At 38.6% G+C, this 26350-nt stretch overlaps 1 protein-coding gene across 3 annotated transcripts in view; it reads right to left on the bottom strand.

The window, feature by feature from the left end:
• PRP40C (pre-mRNA-processing protein 40C) overlaps positions 1-26350 on the bottom strand; it is a 91485-nt gene that overhangs the window by 12746 nt on the left and 52389 nt on the right. For 2 of the 3 annotated variants that reach the window (XM_089786325.1, XM_089786324.1), the window contains 6 exons: positions 24833-25123; positions 24435-24719; positions 23094-24323; positions 22952-22989; positions 20239-20317; positions 15267-15740 (listed from right to left, as the gene is read on the bottom strand). In XM_089786325.1, the coding sequence (XP_089642451.1) occupies positions 15267-15740; positions 20239-20317; positions 22952-22989; positions 23094-24323; positions 24435-24719; positions 24833-25117 (2391 nt within the window). In that variant the 5' untranslated portion in view covers positions 25118-25123. Of the gene's footprint in view, positions 1-15266; positions 15741-20238; positions 20318-22951; positions 22990-23093; positions 24324-24434; positions 24720-24832; positions 25128-26350 lie in introns of all 3 variants that reach the window. The other variant, XM_089786327.1, reaches the window with a different exon arrangement.

Below are 26350 nucleotides of genomic sequence, written 5' to 3'. Positions count from 1 at the left end.
CAAAACATTTTTATAAATAATCATACACCTATGTTTAGCACAAATTTCTACGTTATTAGGGGAAATTCCATTAGTTTGAAACCAATACATAGTATATACACATAAACCAGGATCCATAATTGAATTATAAATTATGTCATTTAATCCCCAATATTAAGTAGTTGCGTTGGTGTTCTTACCATCAAGGTTCAAATGTCATTGAGGATGAGGTTCCCCATTTGTGGCCTCACCAATCCATAGCTCCAGATGAACCCGACATGAATTTGACAGTTTTATGGCAAATTTGCAAATCTGTGGTAGAATTCAAAGCTGAAATTTGCCAAAAACTGGACTTTTTGACATTTTAGAAGTTTTTTTGGGTCTACTTTTGTCAAACCAACCCTCCAACCCTAGAATTGACCCACTAAAAAGGCCAAAAAGGTAAAACATGTCATTTGAACTAAAACATAATATATATGGTAGTGTACTTTGCTATTTTGTTTTACTATTAGCATAGTGGTGTGTTGAACTTATTTGTTGCAGTATCAGTATATATATATATATATATATATGTTTTTGTACAGGCAAACCCACAACGAATTTGAACCCACCTCAAAAAAAATTGAACTAATTTCAAACCTACTTCAAAACCCGAATCTGAACCGGCAACTTAGCATGTTTTCATTCCGTCAACATAAATGTTCTATTGAAAAACCTTTATATGATATGTTTGCAAAGAAACACCCACTGCAGTAGTGGTGGAGCCACCAAGATGAAGGGCCTAAGTAACCAATTCTTCAACTTGTGACAGAAAAATGGTCACTTACAGTAACATCCTTTATTAGAAATTTATGAGCAATTAAATGTGCAAAGAAGGCATAGAACCTGATCTAAAATTCATAGCATAGTTCACCTCACCTCTTGCATATTCTACATTCCTGTTATGGTAACTCTTGTCAAATATGGCTTTAATGATTTACAAAACTAAGATAAAAAGCCAAAGAGTATCTGGAAAGCATCCTAACAAATATAAGAGTTAAGGCTATCATATTGGATGAGATATTATTCACCATAGCTGGAAGACTTGGCTAGGACTAGCCAAGACTCACAAGACTTGTGACTCTACTGGCTCATCAAGTCAACTCACCGGACTCAGGAGCCACATTCTGAAGAGCTTTCGGCTATCTTTAGTTCAATAGATGGTTGCTCCCCATTGGTCCCTCTTCCTAGCCTATATAAGCATGCTACCTGGCTTTTTTTTGCATCCTCTTAATGCTATTTTGCTTCTAGCATTTGCATTACTCTCTTGGAGACTAACTCTGTGTTGCTATTTTGATTTTGTATCATTTGCATTCATAGTTTAGATATCTATTTTTTGCACTAGTTTTCTGAGTTATTAATCTTTTCAGATTCTAACATGGTAGCAAAGTTTTCCTATGTGCAAGAGTAGATTTAGTTTCCTTATTTGAGAGATTCGAGGGGCGGGGGGGGCGCTAATAAATCTTATTGTAAGTTTTTAAAAAACCCAATATGCTCCTCTCTCGCATCTTTCGTTGATCTTGAGAATCAAAAAAGTTTGACAAAAACATTTTTAAACTCTAGGGTTTATACATGTGTTTTCTGAAATCTGGGTGATTGCAGCATTTCTGGTTATACTAGCAACATTTTTTGTTCTTTCAACACATCTAGGAGGCTTGAGAAAGTCAGATTACACTTTCATTCACCGAGATCAAAGATCATCATACAAGTTGCAAAACTGGGTTTCAATCTCAAATCTAACAACCAACTTGCATATTTGGTGTTTTTAATCAATATTGCAGGTTCCAGCATGCCATTTATTGACTTAGGTAGTTGATTCAATCTTTTCACGACGTCTTTTGGTTGTTGAGGTCATTATTTGGTTGTTGGGGCCGTTTTTTGTTGCTAAAGGCGTCTGATTTACACTACAGCTACATCTTCTGTACATCAGCAAGAAAAACGCTTTCTGGGTTTCATTTGTAGCACCGAAAAACCATTTGGGTATCATTTAGTTTTTGCATGCAATCTATATATTTTGCAAAATCGAGCACAAAAAGCTACATTCGTACCCCTCTCTATTGGCAGTCGCAGATTTGAACATAGTTTTCAAATGCCTCGTTCTTGCTCATACGGACTCCGATTTCGATGATTCTTGTTATGATCTTGGCTTTTTTTTGTGCTCTATCCACTAGTAGTCGTTTTTTTAATTTTCATGCACATATTTTTGGAAATTGTAGATTCTTGGTCATGACTTTGCACAGTTCTCGTTTGGAAACTTCGAAGGATTATAACTTTCTCATATGACCTCATATCGAGGCGACTCTTTTTTTGAAAGTGCGTGATTTTTCGAGCAGATCATAGTGGTGCTATTTGTTTCCTTGAGTATTGTGCCCAAGTTTCACTTTCAGCATATGCTCTTCATGAAAGTTTTGTAATGCATTAAAATCAAGACCACTTAGTATTTCTTGCTAATGGTAGTTGTAAACGCACTAAATAAAGTGCCAAATCATATTTCTTTGGGGAGGTTCTTTGATTGAGTAAAAAAGGGGGGCATTGTTGTGGTTGCATTCTCTTCTTTTTTTGGCATTTCTTCTCTACATTTCTTCATTATGGATCAAACAAATATGCCCATCCTAACTCCATACAATTACTTTGAGTGGAAATCACACATGACAATTCACTTAAGGAAAGCTAGATTAAATAGAATAACTATGGGACTTGAAACTAAACCTGATAAAGATGAAGATAAGCCGAAGTAGTTTAACAAATGTGATGAGGCATATGGAACATTGTGTTTGTCTGTTTCTCCTGATTAGTTAGTTCACATTGAGTCAGATTCAATGAGGGGTCATATGTTGGAAAATGAACTAATTAGTTTAAGTCCAGGCAATTTCAACACAATCTAGGATTTCTTCACTAAATTGAAATCACTAAGGCTGTTGTTAAAACAATGTGGAATTGAAAAGAAAGATCAACAACTAATTCTTAGAATTCTCTCTAAGCTAAGTTCAAAATATTATGTGTTTGTCTCTACCTTCTATGCTACTAAGGGTGCACTTGGTACTCAATTCACCATGCCATCTTTAGATGATTTTGCTGTCAATCTCACTCAAGAACAGGACAAGCTAATCCGGATGGGCACTCTTAAGTCCTCCAAGTCACATGCCTTGGCTGCCAACCAAAGTACAAAAGAACAAAAAGGACAAAATAGTAACAACAATAGTAAGGATGAGAAACAAAATAATAGCAAGGAGAAGAAGGATCAGATACCGGTTGCTTCAAAGCAACTATTGATATGCCATCTTCCAAGGGCGATAAGCCTAAGAAAGAAAGGGTCCAATGTGCCTATTGTAAAAGACCCAGTCATGATGAACATAAATGTTTGAAGAAACCAATTGATCACTTGACACACATTCTTGAGAAGAATAATATCAATGTTCCTAAGTTTATCAAACAAAGTTCTAATGAAGGGTCTAACAAGGCAAAAGAAAACAGCAAGGGGAAAAGAAAGGGCAAAGCCCTTGTTGCAATTGCTTCCTCACCATCCACTTGAGTTCTTGATTCGGGTGCTTCGCACCACATGGCTTCATCTAAGGAAGAACTTGCATCCTTGGAGCCGTGTACTATGCCTTCTATTTTGATGGGTGATGACACTCCTGTTGAAGTGTGTGGGAGAGGGTCTATTGATGTGGGGGATGGCACATTGCATGATGTTCTTTGTGTACCCTCATTATCAACTAATCTCCTATCGGTATACCAGATCACTCACACAGGTTCAGGCAAGTGGGTTGAGTTCAATCCTGATTCAGTGGAGATACGTGGGTTGCACAGTGATTCTACAATTGCAGTTGGGAGAGCAAATCATCAGTCACGACTCTATCTATTTTCTCACTTTGTTCCTGATCCTCCTTCGACTGTTTTCCTCACTCACTCTAATGGTGTGAGTAAATCATGGCATGAGCAATTTGGCCATCTTAACTTCCGCTATTTGCATCAACTCAACCAGCAGAGCATGGTCACAGGGTTGTCTTCAGTTCAATTCTAAGGCGATGTTTGCCAAGGTTGCATTCTTGGTAAGCATCCTAAGGAAAAGTTTGACAAAAGTAAGGCATGGAGAGCTTCACAAATACTAGAGTTAGTTCACAGTGATTTGGTTGGTCCATTTCAGCATCCTCCTTTCAGCAGGGCCCGATATGTCCTCACATTCATTGAGGACTTTTCTCGATATACTTGGGTGTACTTTCTCAAACAAAAGTCAGAGGTATTTGATCATTTTCAGGACTTCAAAAAGTTTGTAGAGAAGCAATCCGGGAAAGCCATCAAAGTTTTGCGCACAGACAATGCTGGTGAGTATGTCAACCATCAGTTTGAAAGATTTTACACTTCAGACGGGATTGATTTACAGCATTCAGTTCCATACAATCCTCAGCAAGAACGATGTTGCAAAACGGAAGAATAGATCCTTGAAGGAAATGGCAAAATGTATGATTCACTCTAGATCTCTTACACCACAATATTGGGCAAAGGCCATTAACTCTGCTTGTTATATCCAGAACCGTGTTCCTCACCGAGCCTTGAAGGGAGTTACCACTTTTGAAGCTTGGAGCAGTCGAAAACCATCAGTTAAGCACTTCTGAGTTTTTGGCTCTCCTGCATGGGTCCACATTTCTGCAGAGAAATGCAAGGCCTTGGATCCGCAGAGCAAACCTTGCATATTTGTAGGTTATCCTGATGGTGTGAAGGGTTATCAGTTGCTCCACCCTACTACACATGAGTTGCTCATTGAGAGGAGTGTTCAGTTTGAGAAGGGATCTTCAAGCTCACTTTCTATCACTTCTCCAACTCCTACTTTGACATTGGAGTCACTTGGAATACATGACTAATCTTCTGATGAGTCAAAATCTCCTGAGCAGTCTTCTACCTCCACTTCCGATGCAGAGAGTGATTCAGAGAACTCACCTCCTTCCTGTCCTAGTCATCATTCAAAGGTTAATGATTCCCCTCCAGATTCTCCATCTTCAGGTCCACTTTGGGCTAGACAGACCTTGCAGTCTACAGGTGATTGGGTTGGGGATCCGTCAGACACCAAGCGGACTCGTCCACAATTCCAGGATGCTCCACATGTCTTCAGTGCTATTGCCTCAAATCCATAGTCCTTTCATGAGGCTTCTGGGATTCCTGAGTGGGATACAGCTATGCAGGAAGAGTGTAGTTTCTTCATGAGGAACCACACTTGGGATCTTGTCCCTCTTCCTAAGGGAAGAAAACTTGTTCGATGTAAGTGGATCTATCGGACAAAATTTGCAGCAGATGGGTCAGTTGACAAAAACAAGGCTCGCTTGGTCGCCAAAGGATTCTCCCAGGTTCCTGGGATTGACTACTCTAAGACTTTTGCGCCAATTGCCCGAATGAATTCCATTCGACTTGTTCTTGCCATTACTGCAGCTAATCGTTGGGAAGTACATCAGATGGATGTGAAGAGTGTTTTTCTTCACGATGACCTTCATGAGGAGATCTACATGGAGCAGCCACAAGGCTTCCTTCAGGATTCTTCACTTGTGTATCGTCTTTGGAAGTCTCTCTATGGCCTCAAACAGGCTCCTCGGGCTTGGTATGCCAAGATGGACTCCTTCCTTCTATCAATTGGGTTCACTCAATGCAATTCTCATCCTAATGTCTACATTCTGCAACAGGGTGATTCAGTTCTATTTTTGGTTTTGTATATTGATGACTTGCTGATCACAGGAAGTACTTCACCCACCATTAAGGCTATCAAAGTTTCCCTTCAAGACAATTTTTTGATGACTAACTTGGGCTTGTTGCATTACTTTATCAGGATTGAGATCTTTCAGTCTCCTTCTGGGATCACCATCACAGAGTCCAAGTATGCTCTAGATTTACTCTCGAGGTTTCATGTGGCTGACTGTAAGCCTGCTATGACTCCCTTCCTTTCTAGAGTCAAAATTGAGGCTTAGTGTTCTTCTCCACTTGTTGATGGCACTTTGTACCACCAACTTGTTGGGAGTCTCATTTATTTGACTCGTCAAAGACCCGACATCTCATATGTTGTAGGCATAGTTTCGTGATTCATGCAAGAGCCTCATGAGTTGCACTAGAAAGTAGCCAAGTGGATCCTTCACTACATTCAGGTTTCTCACAGTTGTGGGATTCACTACGCAATAGGCAAGGTCACCGAGAGACGAGGAGACTTCGAGGTCTTTGGTACCGGTACGGCAATTTTTCAAATAGGAGACGAGGGTACTTGGAGACGGCATTTTTTTATTTTTATTTTTTTAATAGTCTAAAGAGTCTAATACTAAAGGTATATACAAAATTTGAAAATAGTAATACTATAAGACTAAAAGGCTAAAGTAAATAATAATACTAATGTCACATAAAAAATTAAAATATACTCAGAGTCAAATATTTCAAAACTCACATGATCACAATATTGTATCTCATAGACATTTGTTTTTCGAATATTGCATATGATCACCATAATATCAGATTGATAATCGCTGAGATTATCATTACATATTCAAATTTTAAATCCAAAAAAGTATAGTTTGATGCTGAATTGCCGATATGCAAACAAAAATGAACACTTTGTACAATAAACAAAAAACAAAAATATATCTAGTATTAGTATGTAGATGGTACTATCTTCTACTCCACAAGGTTGTGATCATCCATCTCAAGGTCTTCAGCTATCATTCTCTCCAAAAAATCATCACTCTCCAACTCAGGTTCCTTTGATGGCAGTACAACCGGGGGCAAATCATTAAGACCATTTAAAGTTATTAATTTATTAAATAAAATATTTTAAATGATTTAATCATTTAAATTGTTGGTGGTCTTAATTTTTGCATTAAAAACATTAAAAAAAGGGCTAAAATATATAAAATTATTTAATATTATATTTTACATTTATATTTTATCAAGAGACTTCAGGGAGACTTCACTTTTTGGATTAGCAGACGCGGAGACTTCAAGAGACTTCGTCATTAAGTCTCCAACCTTTTTTGAGGTCTCCGGAGACACGAAAAGTCTCCGAGACGTGTCTTGGTCTCCGAGACACGACTTTTAGGGGGGAGACGGGTCTCTCGATAACCATGGCAGTAGGTATTGAGCTTGATTTGATGGGCTACACAGATTGGGCGGGTGATTCTTAGGATTGCAAGTCTACTTCAGGTTATAGTTTCTGATGGGGACACAACCCAACAACAGAATAGACACAACAGAAAAGGGAAATTGTATTAACTGAGAAAATAAGCTAGTACAAACAGTACAGAGAAAATAAACTTCAAAGCATGCCCTAAGGGCTTACAATAGCATAAATCTGGAGATAATTTCTCCTTTCAGTACCTCCTCTCAAACTCCACTCCGAACTGCCTTTTACAATGCCAAAAATCTCCTTAAATAGACCCCGGAGGGTCTAGGATTACATTCTAGAAAGTGCTAGTAGACACCCACCGACCAAATAGAAAGTTTCGGAAGCTGCGGTAGAAGTCGGCGCAAATCTAGAAGAATCCAGAAACAGTAACCGAACTTTCGGGAGGCATAACTTTTGAACCGTAGCTCCGATTGACGAACCGTTTACATTTTCGGAAAGCTCTCGAAGCGCTCTATAGCCCTATGGACAGCTTCGCTCGTCCCCCATTTTTCGGCCCTTTTCGAGGTCATTTAATGCCCCTAACCTGACTTTGAAGCATTCTTAGGTCTCCAAAACCCGAAAAACTACAATAACTTTCAAACCGTGGGGCCTATTGACCTGATTCTTTTTCTGGAATGCTCTAAATCACGATTACATTCATCTGGCCAATTCACACCTTCTAGTTTACCAAAATGATGGCCCAATTACATGCTCCTATTTTTTCGGGATTTTCAAACACACTGATAGTGGAACTGTGACAGTTGAAAACTTTATTTGACCCAAATGGGTATCCAAAAATGAAAACACATGAAACAGAAACTAAGTCTAAGTATATTTTTTTTGGGTGACACAGGATTGCCCTTATACCTCTGGATGCTCCTGCATCAGACACCCAGGGTAGATTGAAAAGTGACCCTGTCACTTTATGAATGGTAGAGGAAATCCCAAATGGGAAACCTCAGCTGCTGAAATCCAAGTTGAGTCCTCAATCGGTCGTCCTTTCCATTTGACCAAATATTCTTCATACTGCCTATTTCTGGTACTCCTACCCACACGATGATCTAGAATGTCTTCTATCTCCTCCTTCTTAGAAGCAGGAATTGGACATGGCTCTAACACCTCATCTGCACCATCATCATGATACTCTGTTAAATCTGCAATGTTGAAAATGGGAGAAATGTGAATACCATCTGGCAGCTCCACCTCATATGCATTTCTTGAGTCATGTTTCTTCAAAATTTTGCAGGGGCCAAATTTCTTCATTTTCAGCTTGTTGTAAGTACCAGCTGGAAATCTTTCTTTTCGTAAGTGTACCATGACTGGATCCCCTACTTGGAATTCCTTATGTCTTCTCCTTTGATCAGCCCTAGCTTTATACTCTTGATTCATCTTGGTAATGTGTGCCTGAACCTCCTCATGTAGACGCTTGATATGTTCAGCAAATTCCTCAGCTTCAGCACTTCTCCTCTCCCCTTGTTCTATCTTCCTCAATTCTGGTGCAGTCCTTGGGCTATTCCCATATACAATTTGGAATGGTGATTTTCCAGTACTCCTATTTATAGAGTTATTGTAAGCAAACTCTGCTTGTGGTAGAATCAAATCCCATCCCTTGGGCTTATCCCCAACTAAACATCTCAGCAAATTGCCCAGAATTCTGTTTACCACTTCTGTTTGGCCGTCAGTTTGTGGGTGATGCGTGGAACTGAATTTCAAGTCTGTTCTCAACTTTTTCCATAATGTCCTCAAAAAATACACCACAAATTTAGTATCTCTATCAGAAACTATACTCCTTGGAAGACCATGTAGTCTTACCACCTCTTTGAAAAACAAGTCTGCAATATGGACAGAATCATGAGTTTTGTGGCATGGAATGAAATGTGCCATTTTGGAGAACCTATCAACCACCACGAATACTGAGTCATTACCCCTTTGTGTCCTTGGCAATCCAAGAACAAAATCCATACTTATGTCCTCCCATGGCCTTGATGGAACAGGCAATGGCTGATATAGGCCAGTATTGTGACTAAACCCCTTGGCAACTTGACAAACCTAGCAACTCTGTACAAACTTCTTCACATCTTGTGAAATTTGAGGCCAAAAATAATGTTCTCTAAGAATGGCAATGGTTTTATCTCGACCAAAATGTCCTGCCATCCCTCCACTATGTTTCTCCTTAATCAGATTTTCCCTCATGGAACTCCTTGGAATGCATAATTGACTACCCTTGAACAACATGCCATCCTGAATCAAATAGTCTAACCACTTGGTTCTATCTACAGCAACAGGCTCTTTACAAGCTTTCCATGCTTCAGCAAAATCAGGATCCTCGGGGTACAATTTCTTGAGTTCATCAAACCCAACTACTTCAACCTGCATTACTGTAAGCAACAACTGTCTCCTACTTAGTGCATCTGCAACCCTGTTAGATTTTCCACTTCTATGCTTCAACACAAATGTATAGCTCTGCAAGAACTCTACCCACTTCATATGCCTCTGATTCAATTTACCTTGGCTATTTAGGTACTGTAATGCCTGATGATCAGTATACAAAACAAATTCCTTTGGCAATAAATAATGCCTCCATTTCTTTAAGGCCTGAACTATTGCATAGAACTCTTGATCATAAACAGAATACTTCTTCTTTGCATCATTCAATTTTTCACTAAAATATGCAATAGGCTTACCTTCTTGGCTTAATACAGCCCCAATAGCGCTGCCACTGGCATCACAATCCACCTGGAAAACCTTTCTAAAATCTGGAAGTACCAACACAGGCTGTTTTGTTAACTTCTTCTTCAGCAATTCAAAACTTCTCCCAGCTACTGCAGTCCATTTAAACTCTTTTCTATCCCCTCTTATTGTATCAGTTAGGGGTGCACATATGCCACTGAAATTCTTAATAAACTTCCTGTAAAAACTAACCAGACCGTGAAATGATCTTACCTCAGTAGCAGACCTTGGAGTAGGCCATTCCAAGATGGCTTTTACCTTCTCCGGATCCATTTTGAGACCTTCAGGTGATATGACAAACCCCAAATAGACTAACTCCCTTTTTGCAAAGTTACACTTCTTCAGATTAATTAACAGTTTCTCTTCCCTTAGCCTTTCAAGGACACTACGAATATGCAATAAATGTTCTTCCAAAGTCTTGCTGAAAATTAAAATATCATCCAAATAAACAATAACAAATTTTTCCAAGAACTTCTTAAGTACCTCATTCATGAGCCGCATGAAGGTGTTTGGGGCGTTTGTCAATCCAAAGGGCATGACTAACCACTCATAAAGACCCTCCTTGGTCTTGAAGGCTATTTTCCACTCATCTCCTTCTCGAATCCGTATCTGATGATAGCCACTCTTAAGATCTATCTTTGTTAAGTACTGAGCTCCACTCAAGCAGTCCATAAGATCATCCATCCTAGGAAAAGGAAACAGATACTTGATGGTTATCCTATTTATAGCTCGAGAATCTGTACACATCCTCCACTCTCCATCCTTCTTTGGTGCGAGTACTGCAAGTACTGCACATGGACTCAGGCTCTCTCGAATCAAGCCCTTCCTCAACAGCTCCTGAACCTGTCTATTTAGCTCCTCTGTTTCAGTAGGAGTCATCCTGTGAGCAGCTTTGTTAGGCAAACTAGCTCCTGGAATCAGATCTATCTAATGACTGATTCGCCTTACTGGTGGCAATCCATCTGGAACATTATCAGAGATAATATCTCCAAATTCCCCTAGTAAATCTGAAACTTCAAGTGGCATTTCACTACTACCTTCTTTATCTTTCCTAGGAATCAAAGCATAGCACATATGCTGATATTTCATGCCATCTAAAAACTTTCTTTCATCAACAAGACAACTCTTAGCACTGCTACATACCTTTTCACCTTCCTTTTTCATGGGCTTCAATTTGTGGCGAACTCCATCCTTTGTCAGAGAGTATGTGTTTGCATGTCCATCATGTACTGCATGTCTATCAAACTGCCATGGTCTACCCAACAATAGATGGCAAACATCCATCGAAATAACATCACAGAGAACTTCATCATGGTAACTCCCAATTTTGAATTTTACTAAACATTGTTCACTTACCAGGACCTTATGATCATCTTTTACCCAAGCAATCCGATAGGGCTGGGGATGTTTCTCCATCTTGAGCTTCAGCTTAGAGACCATCTCTTCTGATACCAAGTTATTAATGCTATCACCATCAATGATCACGTCACAACATTTATCCTCACACTTGCATCTAGTACGGAACAAACTCCTCCGTTGTCCTGGTTCAATCTCACCACTTAGTAGGACTCTTTCATTTACCAAGGTCTCTCCTCTTTCTGCATCCTCTGAATGTGATGATTGTGCATCTTCATCCACATGAGCAACCCTAGCTTGGCCCTCAGCTCTCCTATCTGTACTTCCTTGTCGTTGAGGTCATTCAAAGGCACGATGACCTTCTTCATTGCAATGGAAACAAGTACCACGGAAGTCGCCTCTTCCTTGTCCATGTCCTCTACCTCTTCCTCTCTGATTTCCAAAGTCTTGATCATGGGAGCGGTTGAAACCCTCATTCCTCTGGTTCCTGCTAGTACCCACATCTTCATTTTTCTTTTGGGTTTCATTGCGGTTTCCAGATGATCTACCGCTTCCCCTTCCTCCTTGACCGCGCCCTCTTTGTCTTCCTTCAAACCTTTTATTCAGCTTCTCTTCAACTCGTAGGGCAAACTGGTATGCCTCTTCAACGCTGGTCATTCTTACTAGACTTAATTCCTCTTGGATGCTAGGTCGCAACCCATTGATATAACGAGCAACCTTCTCCTTATTTGCTTTTGCATGTCCCGCTCTAATCAATAGTCGGTAAAATTCCTCTGTATATTCTTGGACTGATCTTCCTGCTTGCTTTAACCCATGCATCTTCTTAAACAAATCAAGCTCATAGTCCATAGGAATGAACTGCTTCTTCAATCTGTCCACCATGCGATCCCATCTTGTGATCTTCTCCTTTCCTCTTCTGTTTCTTTCTAATTGGACCTCTTGCCACCAGATTTTGGCATGGCCTTTCAGTTTGGCCTTTGCAAACTTAACCCTATCTAGGTCCCTGATATCCTCATACTCAAAGTATTCTTCTAGTTCATCGATCCAATCAATCAACTCATCTGGTTTCAGATTTCTTGAATATACACCCACTTCAATTGTGGGTCTTTTCCCAAACTTAGTAATAGCCCTAAAAAGCCTTTCCTCTGCATGATTTAGAACTTCCCCGTCAAATTCCCCTTCTGGTTCCATTACTTCTTCTTCATTGTCATCCTCACTGTCGTCACCTGCGGCAACATTTGCTCCTCTACGGAGCTCCTCTTGCAATGCTTGTACCTGCCTTTGGAGGGCTCTAACCTCCTCAGGATTAATAGCTCTGGCCCTTCCGCCACGCTCTCTTCGTGGAGGCATCTTCTAACTCGATCCCACAACCACACAGTCCTGGTGCAAACTGCCTCACAGTCGGCACTCTGTCTACACACTCAGAAAAACCCGCTCTGATACCACTTGATGGGGACACAACCCAACAACAGAATAGACACAACAGAAAAGGGAAATTGTATTAACTAAGAAAATAAGCTAGTACAAACAGTACAGAGAAAATAAACTTCAAAGCATGCCCTAAGGGCTTACAATAGCATAAATCTGGAGATATTTTCTCCTTTCAGTACCTCCTCTCAAACTCCACTCCGAACTGCCTTTTACAATGCCAAAAATCTCCTTAAATAGACCCCGGAGGGTTAAGGACTAGGATTACATTCTAGAAAGTGCTAGTAGGCACCCACCAACCAAATAGAAGGTTTCGGAAGCTGCAGTAGAAGTCGGCGCAAATCTAGAAGAATCCAGAAACAGTAACCGAACTTCCGGGAGGCATAACTTTTGAACCGTAGCTCCGATTGACAAACCGTCTACATTTTCGAAAAGCTCTCGAAGCGCTCTATAGCCCTCTAGACAAGCTTCGCTCATCCCCCATTTTTCGGCCCTTTTCGAGGTCATTTAATGCCCCTAACCTGACTTTGAAGCATTCTTAGGAGGTCTCCAAAACCCGAAAAACTGCAATAACTTTCAAACCGTGGGGCCTATTGACTTGATTCTTTTTTTAGAATGCTCTAAATCACGATTACATTCATCTGGCCAATTCACACCTTCTAGTTTACCAAAATGATGGCCCAATTACATGCTCCTATTTTTTCGGAATTTTCAAGCACACTGATAGTGGAACTGTGACAGTTGGAAACTTTATTTGACCCAAATGGGTATCCAAAAATGAAAACACATGAAATAGAAACTAAGTCTAAGTATATTTTTTTTGGGTGACACAGGATTGCCCTTATACCTCTGGATGCTCCTGCATCAGCTTCTCACTTGGTTCAAGTCCTGTTTGTTGGTCGAGCAAAAACCAATCTACTATTGCTCTATCTTCTACCGAGGCTAAGTATCAGGGGGCTGTAAATGCCACCACTGAGGCCATTTGGCTTCAACATCTTCTCACTTAGTTTGGTATACAAATTAGACGGCCATCAGTCATATTTTGTGACAACCAGAGTGCCATTTAGATCTCATGGAATCCGGTCCATCATCAGCGGACCAAACACAGAGATCCACATGCACTACATTCGGGAGCTCATCCATGGTCACGTCATCAACCTTCACTATTCTCCGACTTCCGAGCAAGTTGTTGATATCTTCACCAAACCCTTCACTGAGAGCAAGTTCCTTCATTTGCGAACTTTGTTGGGGGTGCGGGATGCTTCATCTTTTGGGGGGGCCTCTTCCTCTCACTCGGAGTCCTGACTTTTTTTGGGGGGATCTCTTTTCTCTCTCTTTTGGGAGAATTTTATGTACATGGGTACCTCATCAGGCTTGACTTGCCAGGACCCATTTCTACATCCACCTAAGCTTCGCTAATGGGGGGTGTTACTGTAGTTTTTTATTTCCTAGTAGGTTATTTATTTTTCCCTATATTGCTAGATTTTTCCTACACTTATAATAATCTCGCTTAGGTTAATAAAGCATGTCTTATTAGGTGAATGGTTGCGAGGTGTCACCTTCCTACATGTGAGCATCCATTAGCTATCTTGGGAAGATACTTTGCTATTTTTAGTCCGATAAATGGTTGCTCCTCATTAGTCAGTGTTGCCACCTCCTCCCTCTTCCTAGCCTATATAAGCATGCTACCTAGCTTGTATTTGCATCTCTTGTTTTTGCATTCTCTTGATGCTATTTTGCCTCTAGCATTTGCACTACTCTCTTTTAGACTAACTCTGTGTTGCTATTTTGATTTTGTATAATTTGCATTCATAGTTTAGATATCTATTCTTTGCACTAGTTTTCTGGGTTATTAATCTTTTCAGATTCTAACAGCTGGAAACACATAGCCACTTTAAAAAACACACTTGTTAGTTCCTTTCCATTGTCAAGTAGGGTTTAAAAAAGACAAGCATACAAGATAACAGATTGTTTTTTTCTTTTTGGTAAAACTACAGTTTTCTTCCTTGCTGAGTACTAGCCGAGATTTATTCAAAGGATGGATCCTATTTTGGGCTGCTGAGTCCGAGTTTTCAAACTTTGTGATTAACAATTATAATTTTTATTTTCTTATTCCTGAATCTTTATATATTTATCAGCATTTCAATATGTAGTATTTACTTGAGTCAGATGTCTTAAAACTATATTGGTCTTGAAGTGTTATAACATTTATGCTTAAATCAGTCATATCATCATCATGATAATCAGCTAACATCATAATTTATCTTTGTTTTTGTTGACCCCTATTTGTCAAGTTCCCTGTCATTTTTTATTTCAAACAGCTCAATTTTTCAAGCTCCAGAGCTACAGTTATATTAATATTTTCAAAATGAAAAAATGATATATCTTGAGACATTTTTTATTTTTGTCATCTTAAAGGAAATAATTCTCATTTTTCCCTTCAGATGACATAAGGTTGACAAGCCCTGTCTCCCGGTAACCACACATGAAACAGATCAAAATGTTCCAAAAATAGATTATGGTTTCAAACTTTCAAACAAAACCAAAAGGATTATCATTAAAACATAAAAGTGCACCTGACATCCTTCCAGATTAGGACTACCTTAAACTGTAAAATCCGCTCTTCCTTTGTCGGTCCACTGTCTTCATCTTCACTGTCTGATGAAGAATCTGATAAAGTGCCCTCTGGTACAGTGCCTTTCAGCTTTTCTTTGTTACTCTCGGATGTTTGGTTCTTCCCGCCAGTTTCAATCACTGTACTGCCATTCACATTTGATATTCCTGACGCAGATCCAGCATTGGAAATAGATGCCACAGTCACCGGTGCCCCAGAATCTTGTAATTTCTTCTTGATCAGATCTAAAGAAGTTGACCCCAATGCTGTTGTTGAACCCTTATGTCCAATTGACTCACGCCCACCAGTAGTAGCAGCAGGTACAGTTAAACTGAAAGATACAGGACCTTTCTCAGCTGAATTTGAGATTTGCCCGGAACTTCCAGTTGCTTTAGCAGATGCCTCCTGTAGTTGCTTTTTCCGCAGTTCTGCCACTTCTGGAGGTACTTGCCAGCTTGTAGCCTGCATATATGATAAACAATATATGATAAACAATATGTATAAAAAAATACTTTAGAAAAGGAAAGGTTACAGAACATTCACAAGCTTGACAGCAACATCAAGAAAAGCTCTCTTCATATAGGCTCTAGAAAGTTCTGCAACCAACCAAAATTGTATTCTGATAGTTTTAGTCAGTTTTAATATTTTACATCAACAACTAAACAAGATCAACAGAATAGAAGCCACTAAGGGCATCGGCCAGATTTACAGAATGTTATAATTTTATAGAAGGGTCATAATTTTATCCATATTTTATACATTCTGGATCTTTTTAATCAAGCAGAAAGACAAGCCATATATCATGCCCCAACTTGAATCCCAATAACATTCACAAGGCCCAAGCTAAACATTCTCGTCTCTGGGAGCTGTTCTGTGAATTTTATCATAGACAACATATTACATGACTATTTACAGTTGTGTAATCATATGATGTATCAGACATAAGAGAAAATAACTTCTAATCTGGCACTTCTAAATTAGATAACATAAATTTAATTACTTCAATAGATATCCTCCAAATGAAGTGCCATATTCCTACTTCATGTACTTTTCCAAGAGGGAATGATAGATTCAAATTCCTTGTAGAAGGTATCTCCTGGAAATAACCTTCTGCGAGTTGTTTTTTCAGTGTTGTAGAGAAAAGGACTTCAAAGTATTGCTGTGGTGACATATCTATATTGAACAAACTGCAATGCCATCCACACAATGCATGTCAATTTAAGGTTATAACTAAGATACCGGGTTCTTCATTTCACTCTGGAATCAGGTTCTGGTACAGTACTGATCCCAGTACAGCTCGGTTTTGTCCAAGGTGCTGCCTGGGCACCCAGGTTCTAAGCCCTGTATGCAACTTAAGAGAGGACATAGCAGGTGCAAGCTGTGAGGTAATTCATATGGTGGGCTGCAGTTAACATATAGATGGCACTAAATCCTCATTTCCTGTTGCCAATCATTATAGCAGCAAAATATGGCACTTTTGGATATGGACATGGAGCTAAAAGTCTCTTTTGGTGATATCCAGTAGTCATCAAAATTCTTGCAGCTGTTTGAACAGTCCAATACTGTCATTGTAGCAACTCCAGGCAGTTAATGGACTTCTAGGAAAATTTTGAAGTTCGAGAGTTCGAGAACATAAAACCCATGCAACGATGAACGTCAAAATCTGCTGTCATTATCTCACAAATTATGTATGGGTGTGTGTACCACAGTACAGATCCACCCTTGCCGAAGGGAAAAAATATAAGTTACCGATTTGGCTTCGGGTTTAGGTTTGGGGACGGAATTGGGTTCGGGGAAAAAAACATTCACATTTGGGTTCGTGGGTGGGTTCATGAATGTCTATACACACACACACACACACACACCACACAAAACAAACAAACAAAAAGAAACGTGCATAATTGCAAAACTTAGTCATTCTTTTTTGTAGTTATCAATGCCAAATGTTGAAGATAAACATTAAATACCCGCTCATTAATCTATGTTCATGATTGTATAAGGAAAATCATGCATTGAATTACTAAATTGCAACATAAAATTTCAAAACATAGAGTAGCTCATCAAATAAGTTTGAAACATAATGATAAATGAAAAGTGTTTAATAGTTTATCAATGATCATCGTATCAAATGCCCTTCAAGGGTCAAAGGGGTCATCAAACAATGAGGGATCAATGGCTTCATCCTCGGCTCCAGGTATATCTAGATCTTCATCATTGAAACAAACAATCTCTACGACCTTCTCCTAAAATTTTCAAAATGAGCACACCAAAATGAGAGAGCAAATGAGAGATTAGACGAGTGAAATGGATTTTATTAGGCTCCTTTTAGGATTACATAAATAAAAATAAATAAATAAACTTTATTTTAAGTTGTTTTATTTCATTTCTTAGACCCTACTGCTGCAGGTCCTCCTAGATTCGCCCAGGTTCGTTCCAGCAAGGACCCAGACAGACCCACAGTCCGAAATCCGGATCCTGCCCGGACCCACAGTGAACCTGGATGCAAATCCATATCCACGCGAAGCCAGACCCAAATCTGGGCTGCAGGGTGCGAATCCAGTAATGGAGGAAAAAATCGCATTACTTGTATCCCATACTTGAATTGGCAGCTTGGTGTCATAAAATATTAGAAAGTACTTGCTCAGATTATAGCTCAACCTAAAAGACAGCATATAGTCAACAGAAAGACCATATTGGGGAATCGCAGTACTGATACCATGTTGAAAGCATATGTATAAGGGAATCAACATAGACCAATGTGACAATCACTCCATGGGACATAAAACTTCAATAAATTAATTTTCGGCTGTAGAAGATGTATTGATGCTTGTACACATGTCAAAAAGAAAAACTAGACATGTAGCTCACTCTATCTATCTATAGTTGTACACCTTGAGATATTGCATATTAGTGCGCATGATATCTTATAGGCTTATAGCAAGTGGAAGATGAATGATTTCATCTTTCCTTCTATTCTTCTCTCTGGTAACAATCAATAAATATGAAAACAAAATCGGAATTCAAATTAGAGGTTGAAAATGTTGGAATTTAGAAGAATGATGTTAGAGAAGCATGGGAAGTAAAGGAAGCTAGTGAAGAAATTTAAAAGTCATGAACTGTAAATAGTTTTTGTAGTCGGGACTTGAAAATGAAGAGTTAAAAGGATGGTTTACTAATGAAGCTTTTCCATGTACAATGTGCATTTCATCATCTGAAAACTTCATGAAGAATGTTATTTTCCCATTTTTTACATGTTTGAAACTATGTTTGTCTGTGTGCTCTGATATGCTTCATTTACTCTCAATAATGTCATCGGTAATGTAGAGAAACTAAAGAAATTGAAATAAAGTTAACACAACTAATTAAGCACTTCTATATTACCCAATATAACAATCAATGCGATCAGATCAGCAAGAGATATATACTAATATAGTGGTAATGGTGTGAAAATAAAATGTGATTCCCTTCTACATATTTGGGAACCTCCTACACAAAACACATAGAAAGTAAGCCATGGATATGATCCCTATAATTTGAATTCATAAATCCTCAAAGAGAATTAACAGCTGAATAAGAATGGCTACAAACAATATGAAACAAATCCTACTCTCTTTCTTTCACATAAGCATATTTCAGGGGAAATTGGGAGCTTAAGAAGAAAACAAGATATTAAATTTCAATAAAACCAGAATCAAAAAGATAGAGTTCACTCAAAGAAAAGTACAACGGTAAGAATAGTAAGTTGTGTCTTGTGTGATATTTCAGGTCTAGGTTCTGCTAAAAAACTAGTGAGCAAATACTTACCAAACCATATCTCATTTGATGTTTCATACACATCTCACTTGGAGACAAACAAATAGCAAAGTCAACCGTATGTTGCATTTTTATGGCATTAACTTCTATTACTCAATCAATGAATGGTTGATATTATTCCAGTGACACTGGAAGGATAAAGAAGAAATACATAATACCAGCCAACTACAATATTCCATGAAACATGTTGAAATGCGATCTGATTGAAATTAACAAACTTTGTAACCTAAGAATCACTAGAAATGCACATGAGGGATTCCATACAAGTACAAGCAATAAAGCTCTATAAAGATTTACAAATGGTTACATCTGACACATCAGCAAAAAAGTTTAATTTACAACAATCCAGCAGACTATGTTCTGTCTACAGCAGCATGAAATGAAAATTTTCTTTTGCAAAGTGCTAATTTTACATGTTATATTGCAAATGCAGTATTTTAAAAGTATACCAAGGACAATAATAAAAGACAGTTTGCAATGATAGCATTTAGATAACTCCTACAGAAACATCGAAGTAGTCTGCTGTCTCTCATCTTGACATTTATTTAAAGTAACATATAAGACATGCCAAATAATGCAGGATCAAGAAACTCTCTCAATGGCAAAATTCCCTTACAAAAGAGCATCATGAATGTTGTGCATAGCTGGGGAAGCAACATTGAAAATAGATATATTTCTCCAGGTCTCAGCAGTTTCATCGCTTACCAGATCCATATACGTAAAACTGTCCTTTCGTAAAAAACACCACGTACGCATAAATCAGAGGCACTCTCCTAGCACCACCCTCTTGCATATGGTTCTTAAGACAGAATTCAAGTAGGAGGTCAAAAAGTCAAGATTAAGATATATTATATGTATAGTCTATGTTCTTATCATAAAGATTGGCAAAAGGTGAATTGAAAAAGTGGACATATAACTTGTTATTACTTTCTAAATATGCTCTAACATGATTTGAATCACTGATTTCCAGGTTGCAGGCTAACATTAACAACAAGCAAGAAAGCAAGATTATCATTAAATTGTCTCCCTAAAAGAAACTTGTTAATGAGAGAAGAGAAGATAAGAGATAAGGATCAAGGAAAATCAAATTCACAAACATCAAGAAGATATGAAACAGATAACAAATTAGAACAATGCACAAAGGTACCTGACTTTTCGTGTTGTAGTAGTATTTTTTGCCATCATTTGTGCTCACCAGAGCCCAGTCCGTACCGGTCAACTTCTCCCTGTTAAAAAAACACACCCATAATCATTACCAGCCATAACAGGAAAAAAAAGATGTAAGAGAATACAATGACAATAAAAATTAACATATACAATTAATGCCATCTTGCCATGACCACACAAATGCTATTTAATATTTATGGTAAATAAACCACATATTTTGAATTTGGGAAACAACAATTATTAATATGATATTAGTAATATTATGGATTTTGTTTATGAATGTCTCCAACATATAACTTATGTTTTCCATTATTAACTCAGTTACCGATGGGTGGCACCCTGTCTCAGAGGCGGATGCGTGCGGGCACGAAAGTGCAGCAGGATGTGCACAGGAAGCGCATCCAGAGCATCCAGATGCACTGTGGATACTCAGCCCTGGACGCGCTTCCCGTGCCGCAGTTCATCTGGATGCCATGAATGCACTTCCTGTGCGCATCCACAGGGCATCCGTGAGCATCCGGATGCCTCCACGCTAAAAAATTCCTCAAGTCAACTCACTTTTTGACCAAAAAACAACTTGAAAGCGCATTATAACATGTGCAATGTATCATTTTTTAACATTAATTTTGCTCCTAAACCCTAAATCGGCCCTTTAAAAGGCCAATCATGCATTTTTCTGCCCAAGTCAACTCATTTTTTGAACAAAACAATAACTTAAAAGAACTTTATAACATGTGCAATGTATCTTTTTTTAACATTTATTTTGCTTCTAAACCCTAAGTCGGGCCTAAAGAGGCTTTATGCATTTTTCTTCTCATTTTGTTTGCAGCTGGGCCTCTTCTCATTCGATCTCCATCTTGGCAATTTGAAGGAAAAGTGATTAATTTCCAAAAGGATCATTCATAGGGTGTCAAATAGCTACCACAATGGAGCTCTAAGCATTTAAGGTAATGCATTTGATCCCATTCTTGAGTCCTTAAATGAACTTTTTAAGATTTTGAAGTTTGGGAAGAAAATTTTCAAGTGTTTTTGTTTTTCGCTTTTTGTTTTTTTAAAGAACTAAAGAAACAAGGTTAGCTATCAATTTTAATAGTTTTGTATCATTTTTCTGCACTTGCATGCTTGATGATCATAAAAATTTCTAATTTTAATTTCTTTATTTTCTTATGATAGCAAGAAATTAGATTGTATAGGACAAGAATGGCCACTACCGCTAGTCAAAATTCAGTAACAAGGCAAGGAAACGCTAACTACAAAATTGATATATGATTTATGGAGACATACTACAAGATAACCAAGGTTACAAGAGATAGGTCATATATTTGAATGTGTAACATATGTCGCAGTAAACCATTCAATAGCTCATATTCTCAAGTCAAACTTCATTGTATGGGCCCTTCTGGTGAAGGAATGGGAATGTGCAAAGGAAGTGAAGATGCAAATGGGATGACTAATGCATAAATAGCAGGATTTATAAGACAACAAGACCAAGCTGATAAATGGGTTAAAAGATCAAAATAAATCTTCTTATCAACCTCCATCCAGAAAAAAAAAATGTAATTTCCAACTGATCCAATTGTATCCTCCAGACATCCATTCTTGCAAGAACCTATATCAGAAAAGGAAGCAGGAGAAGTAGATATCATCGGTTGTAAAAGACGTACAGTGGACACAGCATTTAAAGTGGAGGCGAGAAAGCTTATTGATCAAGCCATTGCACATTGCCTCTATGCAAATGGTATTCATTTCAATTTGGTTAGATCACAATAAAGAAAGGAGATGGTGGCAACCATCAATAAAGCACTAGCTTGTTACAGAGGTCCTGGGTATGAAAAGGTGTGTAACACCCTATTGTAAAAAGAGAAGAATTTTCCAAAGAGAATTCTTCAACCAATTCAAAATTCTTGGAAATGTTTGGTTGTTTCTATTATTTCTGATGGATGGAAAGATACCTAAAAAAGGCCATTAAATAATGTGATTGCAGTGTCCACCAAAGGGGCAATGTTTTTTAGGGCAGTTGATTATCAAGGGGAAGTGAATGATGCACAATTCATTACCAGAATTCCCATTGAGGCCATTGCTCCAGGTAATTATAGACAATGTCAAACATTGAAGGGGTGTAAGTGCCTTGGTTGAGGCCCAGTACGACCAAATCTGAAAGGTTTTGTGAAATGCAAATCTAATATACATTGTAATAGTACCTACTTTTGGGTGTCAATCTTAAAACAGATAAACCATCCCTAAGTGGAACACTTTTGCAGTTTTGAAAATTATCTGACATTGCAGAACTGTGATATCTAGATTTGAATCACACACTTGCAGCAACAACAACATATCCAAATGTATAAGTGAAAAACCCAAAGCCTCCTGAAATGGTGTCAAGATTCATTAAGAGAAGTAAGGTTGGTATGTTGGCTACAGCTGTTCTCTTCCAATATGTAGTACTAGAGTAATGATGATTTTGCACAATATGGGGCCAATAGAATTAGCCTCCATTCACATCTTAAAATTGCAGATTTACATTATTTGAACTCAAGAAACCACTTGCTGAGATGAAAATTTTCAAAATAGAATGCATTATAGTAAATGTACATTATTACACTAAATGAGGTGAAAACTTTAGAATAGAAGGCATTACAGTAAACACTGCATTTTGAGAATACCTAACATGAAATCAAAATGAAAAAAATTACCATGAAACTGGTGTTGGTTGCAAAGTGAGCTTTCCCGCCTGCAAAAAGCATAAGGCAAATTATTCACACTACTATTATATATGAGTAAACTTTTGATAAAACTATGAATTCCAGGGGAAAAGTGGATGGTTCATATATACACCTCTCCTCTGAATCCAGGGGGTTTCTCATATGTTGATTCTCCTGTGAGGGCATTGTAATAATAAACTACCCCAGACTCAGTTTTGTGTGCAGTCCAGGAATCAGCTTCAACATTTTTTAAAATCTGGTCCTCCTTATTTGTCACCTCACTACTTTGCTTTTCTTTATCCAACGAAAAAGACTTCAAGGGCGCCAGTAGTGCAGCTTGATTATTGATATTCATCTGATTGGAAATTTCCTGATGCTGAGGTGGAAAAGCTGATGGACTCACACCAGGTGGTAGATTGTCTCCAAAGCTGTTGGATGGTTGCCCACTTACGGCTTTAGCTGGAGCTGTTCCTGGAGGTCCTGGAGGAGAAGTACCAGGAGGTTGGGATGGAGCAGGAACAGATGCCTGAGGTATGCCCACAGGTCGTGCTGGTTGAGGAAATGGCCCAGAAAATCCGCCTGGGTATGGTACATAGGTTGGTCGATGCAGTCCAGGAAATTGTGGAGGATGCAACCATGTAGCTTGTGGAGGTGGACCAAGCGATGGACCTGGTGGATATATCAGATAGGGTACTGGCTGTACATGTGATGAGGAATTACTTACAATTGGACCTGATGTAACAGAACCAGTTGTTGCTATTGCCGGTCGGGGAGCTGGAGTGGTGACATCACCACTACTAGCAGGTGTGGTCTGAGTTTGGGTTGTGGATGAAGTAGCAGAAACGGAAATTCCTGGAGGCCCTGGTGGACCAGATGGACCAGGAGTTAAGGTTGGTGTAGAAGAAACAGAAATTCCTGGCAGCCCTGGTGGACCAGATGGACCAGAAGTTAAGGTTGATGTAGAAGAAGCAGAAATTCCTGGAGGCCCTGTTGGGCCAGCTGGACCGGGAGTTGATGTAGAAGAAGCAGGAATTCCTGGAGGCCCCGGTCCAGCAGAAGGACCAGATGGTATTAAAGGTGATGTAGCAGAATGAGTTATTCCAGGAGGCCCTGGTCCAGCACACAGACCAGGTGGCGGAGGTGGTGGTGGCTGCCAACGAAATGTTGTATAGGCATTAGGAGCTGCCATAGGAGTTGGAGTTGGGGCATGTGTTGGAGGAGGAACTAAAACATGTGATGGTGCATACATAGGCACTGATGTAGTTTGAGCCGATGATGATCCTGGTGCTGCAGGAGCCCTGACTGGGACCGATGATGATCCTGATGCAGGTGGCCCAACTTGTACCATTCCTGTTGAGGTGACCTGCCAACATTCTTCATAATTTCAATCAAGGTCAAACAAGCATCTATGTCAACACTCAACAAACAGCTACTCATGCGAATTATAAAATAAACACAAGATCTGCGGCTCTACCGTCCCAGACGATTGAGATTGGTGGGGACTTTCTGAGCCAGGGCTAGGATGTGAAGCTCCACTGTATGAGAATTGTGTTGCAGGAGATGAACCATATCCTGGAGGAACAGTAAAAGCAGGCCGAGGTGGCATACGTGGTGAATTTATTTGTGTACCAGGAGGTCCCCAAGAACTTGGAGGTGGTGCCACTTGAGACTGTCCTGGAACTGGAGGTTGAGATTGAGGAGATGCCACAGTTGATGCCGTAGCAAAAGTCCCACCTTGTGTGATTCCTGCACAATTGACCTACCCAAGGAAAGAAAAGAAAAGAAAACATCAATAAAAACTAGTCAAAGTTCCACCTGTTTGTGATATAAAAGAATACATAAAAGAGGATCATTTTTCAATGTGAAGCTTACGTGAGAAGAAGACAATGAGTGCTGAGGGCTTTCAGTGCTGCCACTAGCTACTGATGTTCCAGGGTTGTAAGAAAAGGTAGGAGCAGGTGATGATGGATATCCAGGAACATTAGGAACAGAAAATGTACTTTGAGGCAGTGCTTGAGTTTGGCTTGGCACTGTATTAGGTGGCGGCCACAAATTTGGAGGCCCTGAGCCAGTTGATTGTCCTGAAACTGGAGGCTGGGAAGATACCCCAGGAGATGGAGCTTGGACAGGCTGTGACGACCAGGCCTGTGTCTCCATAGGTTCCTGGCTAATCAAACAGCTTTAGGACATAATATGCAAATATCATGCTTAAAAAATATTTTTACAAATATGAATTCACTTTTGACAAACAAGCATTCAAATTTGCCAAGTTCAAAATGCATACTACATTTAACAAAAATCAAAATAGTCATTACACACAAATTCAACATTATAAAACCAAGATTGCATGCTGATGGGGGTACTTGGATACTTAGGGTACGGAAAAAGGTATGGGTGCGACTATTTTTCAAAATAGGGGACGGGTACTTGGAGCATGTCAATTTTTTTAATATAATTAATAATTATAGGAAATCTGAAAATATAAGTCATAACAATGGTTTTTTTTAATTATAAACAGTGATAAAGTTTACAGATGGAAAAGATTGTTTTCAGTTTCGGACATGAAATATGTTTGTAACAATAATACATGATGAATGTTTAGATGCATAACAAAGAAGGCAGACTTTAAAAATGAACAATAAGTTCATAAATCGTATAGCAAGACAAACTTCCAACTTGAACAATGATAAAGTTTACTGTTAAGCAGTATTGTATCAAACTCTCAAACAGATTACGTACTGAATTAAGCTTGATAAACAACAAGTTTATACACAAACAAAAAAACAAAAACAAAAATCAGAAACCTTAACCAAGGTCCTTAGCTATGATGCTCTCCACCGCATACCCAGTACTTGGGAACATGTTTCCAGTACTTGGGTATTGGGTACACATCCTAAGGGTGGGTATGCATACCAATACAACCTTGTATAAAACAAACCATGCACAATGAGTCCTTGTGAAAGCTTCCATTCATCTTTATACATTTTATTGCAATGATTTGTCTACTAACAAAAAGTGTTTACATATAAATCAATAATCATTAAGGACTGTAACAAATGAGAAAATTACTTAAGAATTTTGAACTTTTTCAGTTTTCAATTCCAAATGTTGTTGAGTACTTACTCGATATGAATTGCACTCCTCTTAGACTTTCCCAAGATAACGACTAAAGCAAGTCATCACATCTATTATAGAATTTAAAGTTGTTCATTTTTATATGTATAGTAAACTAAAATTAGAAAAATACTTTGTTAAATTTGATAAAATCATAGCTTCATAACAGATAAAAAATATTAATAAGTTCAAAATGTCAACTTAAATATTTAAATTTTGATTTAAAAACTAAATATTAAATTTATTAATTTTACATTTGTTGAGTTTATAATTTAA

This window comes from Cupressus sempervirens, chromosome 6 (genome assembly GCF_028749045.1).
Source record: "Cupressus sempervirens isolate cs-2001-9-10 chromosome 6, ASM2874904v1, whole genome shotgun sequence".
NCBI classification, from domain to species: Eukaryota; Viridiplantae; Streptophyta; class Pinopsida; order Cupressales; family Cupressaceae; genus Cupressus; species Cupressus sempervirens.
Note: the sequence above shows the minus strand (reverse complement) of the source record. Positions and strands in the feature narration are given on the sequence as shown.